Genomic DNA, 10,506 nt, shown 5'->3' with positions numbered 1-10,506 from the left:
TTATAATGTTTAATGGTTATCAGTTATATTATAGCTTTGTAATGTAATGTTCATTACACTTTGGGGATGTCCCTCCACAAAAGGCAAGCACATGATGTCATGCAGTCTGTCTTTATCAGGACAGCTCAGTGTTGCCTCTGAGCCTGGTGGGAAACACACACACACACCGAAGGAGTGAAGGAGTGAAAAACTCGCTGACGCTTTGTTATATAATTTTTCTCTTTCTGCAAGAAGCAAACTGAAGGATTACTCGTCAAGAATCCACAAAAACAGTGTTTATATCAAGTTGGGTTTTTCTTTTTACTACTGCTAAGGTAAGTTCTTTTACTAATTTTTTTTCAGTGTGTAGACTGTGATTATTGTTCAGGTTTACAATGCTGAAGACAGGCCGAGTCATGTTCAGTTTGCCACTGAATTGTGAACTTCATATTATATGGCACAGTGGAAACAGAGATACACACATGCATATAAGAGTGTTAAGGAGTTGAGAAACAAAACCAGATAGTCTATTACTTGACTTCGCTGTTGCCTGGGTAAAAAGTGATGGCAAATCAGGGGGGGTCTATTTGTAAAAAGCAAAAAACATCTGTTTCTTGTCTTATAAATCAACAAATATAATTTAGAAATGCATAATATCCTTCCAAGGGGCAATGGTGTCCTTAATACATACCAGCAACAATAAGCAAGTTAATTTCAAAAACACAAGCCAAGCCAAAGAGATTATAACATGGTTTGTTGTAAGAGCGTGACTCTCTTTAGATATTTTTCAGTTTCCCAGATAAAAACACTACATCTTTCATACTTTGCGCTCCAGACGTAAAATGATAACAGCTTTAGTGCTGATGTGTTAAGATACTGTGACAAAATCAGTAAATATGCTGCTAAAATGTGGGAAATGCAGCATATTTTGGCAGTGTATGTTAGGTCAGTAAAGTCATGTGGTGAATACACTCATCCCACCTGCAATTCTGTCACACCTAACAACAAAAAGCTGCTCACATAGTGGACATGAAGTGGTGAAATTGGATTTTCAGGCCCAATGTGTTTCTAATAAAGAATACTTCACATGGAAAAGTGTGCAGACCCTCGTGTTCAAATACGGATGGCCCACACAGCAAGGGAATAGCATCACTTTGAGTTATTAAGTGCCCCTGTAGGCCATTAGAAATGTATATGGTTTGTCTTTGGAGATGGTATAAATCATCTAAAGTGTCAAAACTTGAAAAAGCATGAAATGAATACAGACAAGAAGCTGGCATTTGGGAAAAGCGTCAATCTCATTTTATAGCATGACTGACTGGACAGAAGGTGACGTGCATACAGTGACTTGTTAGAAGATAAAATGATAATGCTTGAACAGAAATGACACCACTGAACTTGAGATAAAGATAGATTTTTGTCATAAATAAGTGGTGGTTATTTTACAATGCAGTGAGAGATACAAGGAAATCCCAGTCTCTGTCACGTGGATGTGGTTTTAACACCCTTCAGACTAAAAGTAATCATGAGAGAATCATTTTATACTGCAGATTTTTTCACATTTAGAGTAAGTTATTGTGTCACAAACGTGTGTAGGTATATTGAGTGATAAAATTTTGAACAGGAAGACAATAAGATCTCACTTCTGCTGAGGTCTTACGGAATACTTTGCTCATAAATGCTTATGCTTAACCCCCAAAACTCAAACTTTGGTTGAAACTATTGAGGGTTTCTGGTTTGGTGCTGATGTGAGGTTCACTTTTAGAAAACCCTCCTTGTATTATATATATTTTCCTTGTTATTTAAAGTAATCAAAATACTTACTTGCAAAATTGCACGTATGAATTATGAAACCGATTTTAAAGATAGATCAGCCATGCAACAGAAAAACACTTTTCACATTTTTGGGGTATTGTACTTCAGTGTTTGTGTTATATTTTGTATATGTTTCTTTGTTGACTTGTGTGTATGTGTACAAAGACCTTTATGCATATATTTGGAAAGGTGATAGGCTTTAAATGCTGCGGTATGTGACTTAAGCTACATGTGATAAATATGATAATTTAATAAGCAAACAGTGCTACTACTCTTAAGAGATTGTTGACCACCCAAAACTTCATATCTATTTTTGAAATTAAGCTTTCCATGCACAATATACACTCACCTGCCTCATCATTAGGTACACCTGTGCAATCTAATGCAATCCAATGCAACAGCTCTGCAATAAATTCAACATTTATGAAGCTCATACATTTCCAGTTGGGTTTTTTTCTACACATAGTTAATATCGCGCCCATTACAACTGCTACTGTCTTTATTAATTTAACAGCCATTAAACACTATTACTGGATCTGTTGTGATTTCCACTACTTTGGCTCCTAAAACTGTCATGCCTCAAGCAGGACGCATCATGCCCGTTATGATTAGATAAAACTAAAAATGAATATCATAACACATCAGTCTGGAAAAGATGAGCTCAGAAATGTGCTTTTATAGCAGGACAACTTCTAGTTTTTGCTAATCTACTTATGAATTGATTCCTGAATTTATTGTGGGAAGGTTTTATATATTTCATGAACTATATTCCTTTCCGACATGGCTTTAATTTGTGGTGAGCATATGAAAGCATCTTAATACTCTATTCAAAGGCTTTTTGCTGCACAATCCTTCACTGCATTTGCCGTGTTGACACTCTTTTGGCTAAACCTTGGTTAAACTTGCTCAACATGCATAATAAGCATGCAGGAAGGAAGCGGTGGGGAACAAAGGAAGCTAAAGGCCATATCTGTAACCTGAATGTCCAAAACGGGGAGACCTGCCATTACAAATTAAAAACATGGGTTTGGAGGCATAGTTTTACTGTCAGATTTGTTGACATGACTTGCAAAGAGGGCAAAGGTAAGGGAACTGGACATTATTTTTAAATGTGTGTGGACCAAAAATGAGTAATATTGTTTTGTTTCAGTCACACCCAAAAATACACCTCAAACTTAGGCTGTAAAAAATATGAAGATTTCCGAGTCCAAAGCTAAATAATTCCACTTGGCAACAACAATAATGTATTAAATTAACCACAAATGTAATTATATATGTGTGACATGTGAACAAGAGGCTGCCAGGTTGACCTAGCTTGAATCCATCTCCTGTCAACACATCCAGTGTTGGAAAAGGAAAGCATTTTTCTTATTGAGCTCTGGGGGGAAACTATTTGGGATGGTGTTGAAATTTTAAAGCTATTAATCCAAATCACATAAAAATAACTTCCAATGAAACATAAAAATAACATCCAATCTAACAGTGAAGGACTTACAGTACTGTACAGAATCCACAGTGTATGGTCTCACATACAAGTCATCAACATGTATCAGAAACAGATAAAGTATTAATATGAAGTTCTCATTTTATTTCATTTTCCCCCAGAATACCCATGCTGATCAAAGCACGGATGGATCTGAATGGCATCATATTTCTCCTGGTGCTGTGCTCCCTCAACAAGGTAGCTGCCGTGTCTAAACTTCACAGTCATTGAAGAAAAAGAAGCAGTTTTGTCTCTTCTACTTTATCAAGCTTTTGCAAATTGTTGGAGCAAAATATTTAATTTTACAATTTTACAACCTCATTTCAAGAACCAGATAATCTATATAATTGAGAAGACATGTCAGAAGTTTCCCTTGCAGATAAATTAATACAAATACAATGTTGTTCCCTTCTCAATGCCACCCCATTTTCTCATATAACATACAATGATGCACTCTAAAGCTATCTCCAGTTATGAATCTAAGAGCTGGATGATATAATGAATCTAGAGATTTAAGCATAGCTGCAGGACTGTGCTCAGCTATATGATTCTTTAGTATTTCTGATAACATGTCATTAGCAATTTAGCTTGATTGGGGTTTTAATTGATTTTTTATTTGTTGTAATTGTACTGTAACATTTGATCCAATATAACAAAATCTGCTTATGACTTATTTTGCTTCTTTAAATCATCGCCTCAGTTTTCAATCTTCATTTAGTTGGCTTAATTCTCCTGATTCAGTCCTTAAAGGGGTGTTTCAGAAATAGTCTAGCACTCCCATACAGTAGGGGGCTTAAGGCAATTGTTTTTAAATGGTCAAATATCCTGACTTTTTGGTTCTGATGAAGGTCAAATTCTGAATAATACAATTCCCATAATATAATGTGATAGTGCCTTCTCAGACAGAACAAAGCATCCCTAGAAGCACTCAAAGCTTTAAGACATTATTCTATTCCCCATGAGGAGTGAATGGACTATTTATTTATATACGATTTGGTGTCTTAAACAGCACTCTCAATTGCTACAGAATTACAAAAAATATATAAAAATAACTGCATCATATGATTCATCCACTGAAATTCTATGTTTTAGAACATGTGTGTGTTTCAATAATCTCAGCTGCTTCTGGCGGAAAACGCTGAAGACAATTACCAGGAGCACCTGAACCATCATGGCAGTCATCAGTCGACACCGCACCTCATTGCCACAGCTCAATATGAATGTTTCCAGAGGATGATGAAAGACTCACAGCGCAAAACAAGAGGTGAGAATATCTTCTAACAGAACCCAGGAAAGCTCTGTGGAAAAGCATTGAATACCAACATATGTGTGTGTGCTCTCATAAGCAGGGTCAGTCTGCAACACCACGTGGGATGGATGGCTGTGCTGGGATGAAACAGAGGCTGGTTTAACCACAGAGCAGAGCTGTCCAGACTACTATCACGATTTTGACCCAACTGGTAAATTTCTCCAACTGAGAACTGATTTTTGACAATGCAGCAACAATAAATGTAATGTTGTGGATTTGAAATTAAGTTGATCATAAAGGAGAAAGAACTCACACAAAGGAAATCTTTCTTTCAAACTAACCATTTTAATAGTGTTTAAGGACAAAGAAACAAGCAGTGATTTGATAAAAAAATATCAGCTTATATGATTATGACCAATAGCAAATAGCCACAGGACATATATATGCATACTCATGTATGTTACACAAGAGTTATACACCCTCGGGAACAGGAAAGTGAGGGCCCCAAGCCGTAAATTACTCTTGACACTTTACCATGTTTGGCTCATCCCAAAATCCACAGCCTCTTTTGGCCTTATTTGGACACGAGCCAGAATGAGTGGAGAGCAACGGCCTATTTAAGATAATCAAATGAGCATTCCTCTCTAATACACACAGTTACAAGGCAAAAGCAATGGTTTGTCCTTCACAGTCTTGTATTAAAATGATAAACCAACAATTTGATCCTTTTAGCATGTTTTGCTTTCCTCTAATTTAAACTGTGTTGGCAGCGATGGCATCCAAAGTCTGCACAGAGACAGGCGAGTGGGGGCGCCACCCAGAGAGCAACAGGACGTGGACGAACTTCACAAACTGCCAAGCCGCGCCGCATCACAGGGATAACCCTGATTCTGTAAGAAGCAATACAAAATATGATATAATAAAAAAAGGAAGGTATGGAAACTAAAGCAGCTTTAAGTATTGTGTCTTTTTTACAGGGGGCAATGAATCACTTCTACTTGGTTATGATTGGTCATGGACTGTCGCTGGTGTCTTTGCTCGTATCACTGGCAATATTCTTCCATTTTAAGTAAGTGTGCACTATAAATAAAGTCAAATGTAATGAGTAAAATGAATGGATTTTGGTTCTAGGGATAAGCAGGTATCATGCAAATGGTTTATTAGCAGCTAAAGCATTAATACAGATTTCTATTAACACATTATTTGCACTATTATCAACCCCTGTATACTGTTTTTTTAAGGCATTACTTACTACTGAACAACTTCCTTTTAAAGATTGATTTGTACTTTCAAGCTGTTGTTTCCAAAGTGATGGCTTACTTACAAAAATGATTGTATATAGTGTCTAATGTGTCTCTCCTCTTCTTAGGAGTCTAAGCTGCCAGAGGATAACACTCCATAAAAACCTCTTCATGTCATTTGTGCTAAACTCAGTCGTTACTGTTGTCTGGCTCACAACAGTGGTGAAGAAACAGGGACACACTTACAACGATTCTGTGAGTCACTTTAAAAAAATGTTTTGATGTTTCTTTACACATGATTGCAATTTTCATACAAAAACAGTCTCATAGTCTCATACTGCTTCTTTGTTTTTTCTTTCCCCCCATCTAGGCGAGCTGTAAGCTCCTCATGTTCATCCATCTGTATCTGCTGAGCTGCAACTACTTCTGGATGCTTTGTGAGGGTATCTACCTGCACACTCTGATTGTTGTGGCGGTTTTTGCAGAAAAACAGCATCTCATGTGGTATTTTCTGCTGGGATGGGGTAAGTAAAATATGAAGTAAATATTTTACCTTAACACTTACATGCTGCTCAGGTCAGATTTGAACCATGTTGACATTTAATAGCAATGAAATCCTAAAGTGGCCTAGAATATACAAAAAAACAGAAATAATTGTGCAGCTGGTATAAAAAAATACCATTCAAATGTTGTTGCATCCTTCACTTTTGAAAATAAATGAAAATAGATAATTATGGCTGCCCAATTCTTGTTTAAGATGACATGATGGCATTTGCTTTGTACAGGTTTTCCTCTGGTGCCTGCAGTGATACATTCAATAGCGCGCCACTGCTACTACAACGACAAGTGAGTCTTTTTGAACATTTGAAGATATCTTTGTGCCTGAGTTGTGTACTCTTGTATGCCAGAAGGCTGACGACCTGACTGATGTTTTCACAGATGCTGGGTCAGCTCAGATACTTCTTTGCTTTACATTATTCATGGTCCAATCTGCGCCGCATTGGTGGTAAGCACTGAACTCATTTTTCCATTGTGTTGGATTTATACTCCCGCACATTGGCTATAAAACAAAAAGTCTAAGGTTTAACACCGACAATCAGTTTCAATTTGAACGTGTACGCTAAATGAACATGAACACTAAATTAAAAATGTAGGATTTATTGCTCTTTTTTAAAACATAGTCCCAGTTGTCAGGAACAGAAAGTGTTTGCAGACTTTTGTCTCTGCCTTTACTGTAGTTCATTTAACTTCTCGATTGTTTTAAGACTTATTTTTGTCGACATTGTGGTCATCATGAAAGTGAAACACATTATCAATTAAACTGAGGTCATGAGTCAAGAACATTCCTCTGATTCATTTAAAATAAGGACAGAACCCAGACAATAGAAGTACTCACATATTTGTGTCTTGTGTCTCACTCAAAGTACACTTTTAACTGAACCTCACATGTGACACCAATGGGCTCTTGAAAGTCTTTGATTTTTTTAAAGTTAGCTGTAGTTGGCATGTTTTAATTACTTAGTCATTTCTTAATGTGGTTACATGGTTTCAGTGTTCTTATAAGTACATTAAATGCTGCATTGCTGAATAAATATGAAGATGTGAGCCATGAGAAATTAGATTATGAGGTTTAAACGATCATATTTCTCTCACTTTCACCTGCTGAAGATCCGTCATGGATTTAAACATTTTTATGATTCCAGGTGAACCTTTTTTTCCTGTTGAACATTGTTCGGGTTCTCATCACCAAGCTGAGAGTGACCCACCAGGCCGAGTCTAGCCTCTACATGCGGGCTGTGAGAGCCACCCTCATCCTCATCCCTCTGCTGGGTATTCAGTTTGTGTTGCTCCCCTACAAACCCCAGGACCCAAGGGTTGTTGAGATCTATATGTACGTCATGGAAATCCTCATGCACTACCAGGTGAGTACAACAACACTTATCAGCACACAATATCCTCAATAATTGTGCAGCAGTGGCATAAAATTGCAAATATTTGGAGGATAAGAGCATGAACATTGGGCAGTGTGAACTTCTAGTAGACCCTAGTGCAGCTGCTTCAGCTTAAAGGATTACCCATCTTGAGTTTTTCTATGAACTCATTCAAGAAACTTTTTTGTCTTTTTTTACATACAGGGTCTCCTAGTTTCTACAATATTCTGCTTCTTCAATGGGGAGGTAAGTGATGCTTGATTTAGCATGTTATTGCTCATTATTTGAAAAAGATTTAAAAGAGATTTTCAGTTTGTATTAGTTAATACATGTGTACTCCATTGGAGAAATTTCAGGGTTTTTTCAATACTTTGTAACACTTTTTATGTTTTTTTAATCACATTTTCCTAGAAGTACTGTATTCTGTTTTTATTCACACATTCTCAGTATTTTTGACCCATGATTTGGTTTCTTTTGGGTTGCGTAATTTTGCATTCAGGAAATTTCTTGGTATGCAGTAGTAGACAAAATGACCCAGAGTCAAATGTTAGAACAGCTGTTCGGCCACAGCTCTTGAGTTCTCCGTCACATTTTTGGCGTCCAGCTGTCACTTTTACCCAGAGCAGCTCACATTTAAGTTCTTCATGGGAAAAAATCAGGGAGCCAAAACCAGCCCATATTCTGGTCTTTAAGGTTGCACAAGTATGGTCACTTGAAATCAAAATGAAACCAAAGGCTATATCTTTACTTGATTTAATTTATCACATTGTTTGTCTACTCTTGTGTACTCTTACTTGCAACACAGTGATGATGATGCACAGTCAGAGAGACAGAGAGAAAGAGACAGAAGAGAGACCTTTCTTAATAAATTTGTTCTGAGAATAAGCAAACATGATCTCTACCTAAACAGAAAGCTTTGCACAACAGACTTAGTCTCAACAATGTGTCAAATCGGGTAGCAGGGCTCCACTTTACATGATTATTCACATCCACCATTGCATTTACGGACATATTCAGTAGTGTTTACTTTGGCTGCATTCATATAGCTGCATGTCTAGACTAGTAATTGAAGAAAAGCACATTACTGATTCCAGCTGTTGCAAAGGTTTAAAATTTGTATCTAATCTTATTGGCCTCAGTTCTTTTTGCTATCTGTTTCCTGAACTTTGACCTTCGACCTTGCCACCCTTTTCACGTCCTCTTTGCGTCTCCTCTCGCAGGTTCAAAGTGTTCTGCGGAGACACTGGAATCAGCAGCGGATGCAGTTCGCCGGCACTTTCGCCAATGCTGACTTCTTTCGCTCAGCCTCCTACGTGGCGTCATCGCTCACCGAGGTTCACCGCTGCTACAGCATCGAAAGCCACACCGAGCACATGAATGGCAAAAGCTACTCGGACATCTTCAGATCAGACAGCCCTTTCGTGTGAAGGTGGTGCTTGAACTTTCGACATTTGAGGCTCGGCAACATCATCTTTCACCATCTTTATGCTTCCTTGGAGTCCTTTTGTTTTTTTCATCTTGAAACACAAAACAACTCTATTTTTCTACTTTTTTCATGAATATTGTCAAAAAGGAAGACCAAAGACAGTGTTTCTTCATCATTTACTACACACATGAATATTTAGAAAGGCTGCAGACAGATGAGGATCACCCATGAATCAACCAGCCTCACTGTATGGCGTTAACAAAAGGAATTAATCCTGTTGCATCGTGTGGATTTAACTTGAAGATTAAAAAAAAAAAAGACACGGTTCTGTTACGATCTTGCAAAGAGAGAAGTTGATATTTTTGATCAGGCAGCATTTAGAGGATATTGCTTCAGTTTAAATGTGTTATTACAGCGGGGGATGTAGTGGAGGGTCAAAGCATGAAAATACTGTTTACCCACCTCTTAACATCTGAAAGAACAATTCAGATTATCTGTCTTGCACAATATTTCAGGGGCCAAAGTGGACAAGTGGCCCCATTTGATGCTGCAGACATATTTGCTTTGGAGTTAGCCTGGTAGGAAGTTCAATAACAAAGAGGGAAGTGGTCAAAATTCAGACAAAGTCACAAAAAGTGCTCTTTGGCAGTTGGTTTATTTCTGCTTAGAGAGCCTTTAATGCTTTCATGTTAATTAAAATAACCCAGAATCATGATTTCTATGGTTAGCAGAGGCTACCAGCATACTGATCTGGGCATTTAAAATGTAGGTTTAAACAGCAAAGAAACAAAATAGCTTGTTTTGCCAAATGTCATTCCTGCTTAAGCAAATGTGGGCCTCTTGAGGAGAATCTTTTTCTATTTATGTATTTTTTCCTGTAGCTAAATTAAGCAAATAATGAGGTTCACAGCATGATTATTTGTCGGATACATAAGCTTGCATTGTCTGTTAGGTTCATTGTGTTTTGCTTCATGTCTAATGATTCCAAAATGCTGGAGAGATGATTGTGGGGAAGTTGGGAGAAAATGGGGAGTGAAAAGTGCATATAGTATGTTTGTACATATATAGGATTGTGGAGAAGTATGACTTATATCAATGCACAAAATATGAATTTTACCTTTTGTATTTACACCGTTATGAAAACATTGTATGCTACTATTAGGTTTTTAAAGTCCAAGAATCCACAGCTGATTTCATTAATAGTACAAATTGTAATGACGTCATGCTACATGTCCTTTAAATGAACTTTCAGCACATTCAGCAGGAACTGATTTATACTGATTCACTGATCTGATGTATACATTGATAATTATTACCTCTAGCACTGTCATAACTGTTTGCATCCAGTAATTCTGCAGTAAGATAAAAGTCTGTCACCTCCA

At 37.3% G+C, this 10,506-nt stretch overlaps 1 protein-coding gene across 1 annotated transcript; it reads left to right on the top strand.

Moving 5' to 3' along the window:
- Positions 1–181: 181 nt before the first annotated feature.
- On the top strand, positions 182–9,892 carry LOC128354140 (calcitonin gene-related peptide type 1 receptor-like). Its single transcript, XM_053314396.1, has 13 exons — positions 182–314; positions 3,400–3,475; positions 4,397–4,541; positions 4,627–4,737; positions 5,297–5,418; positions 5,504–5,595; positions 5,896–6,022; positions 6,138–6,291; positions 6,553–6,613; positions 6,707–6,773; positions 7,471–7,689; positions 7,903–7,944; positions 8,919–9,892. Exons 2-13 carry the CDS (start codon positions 3,407–3,409, stop codon positions 9,123–9,125), a joined length of 1,416 nt encoding a protein of 471 aa, XP_053170371.1. The 5' UTR covers positions 182–314; positions 3,400–3,406; the 3' UTR covers positions 9,126–9,892.
- The last annotated feature ends 614 nt before the right edge of the window (positions 9,893–10,506 follow it).

Source organism: Scomber japonicus, chromosome 24 (assembly GCF_027409825.1).
Source record: "Scomber japonicus isolate fScoJap1 chromosome 24, fScoJap1.pri, whole genome shotgun sequence".
Classification (NCBI taxonomy): Eukaryota; Metazoa; Chordata; class Actinopteri; order Scombriformes; family Scombridae; genus Scomber; species Scomber japonicus.
Note: the sequence above shows the minus strand (reverse complement) of the source record. Positions and strands in the feature narration are given on the sequence as shown.

Excerpts from the sequence above, each read along its gene's own strand:
- LOC128354140 (XM_053314396.1), top strand. The coding sequence starts at position 3,407 with ATGCTGATCAAAGCACGGATGGATCTGAATGGCATCATATTTCTCCTG. Across the intron at positions 4,738-5,296 it reads TCACGATTTTGACCCAACTG|CGATGGCATCCAAAGTCTGC; the intron begins GTAAATTTCTCC and ends CTGTGTTGGCAG. Across the intron at positions 6,774-7,470 it reads CAATCTGCGCCGCATTGGTG|GTGAACCTTTTTTTCCTGTT; the intron begins GTAAGCACTGAA and ends TTATGATTCCAG.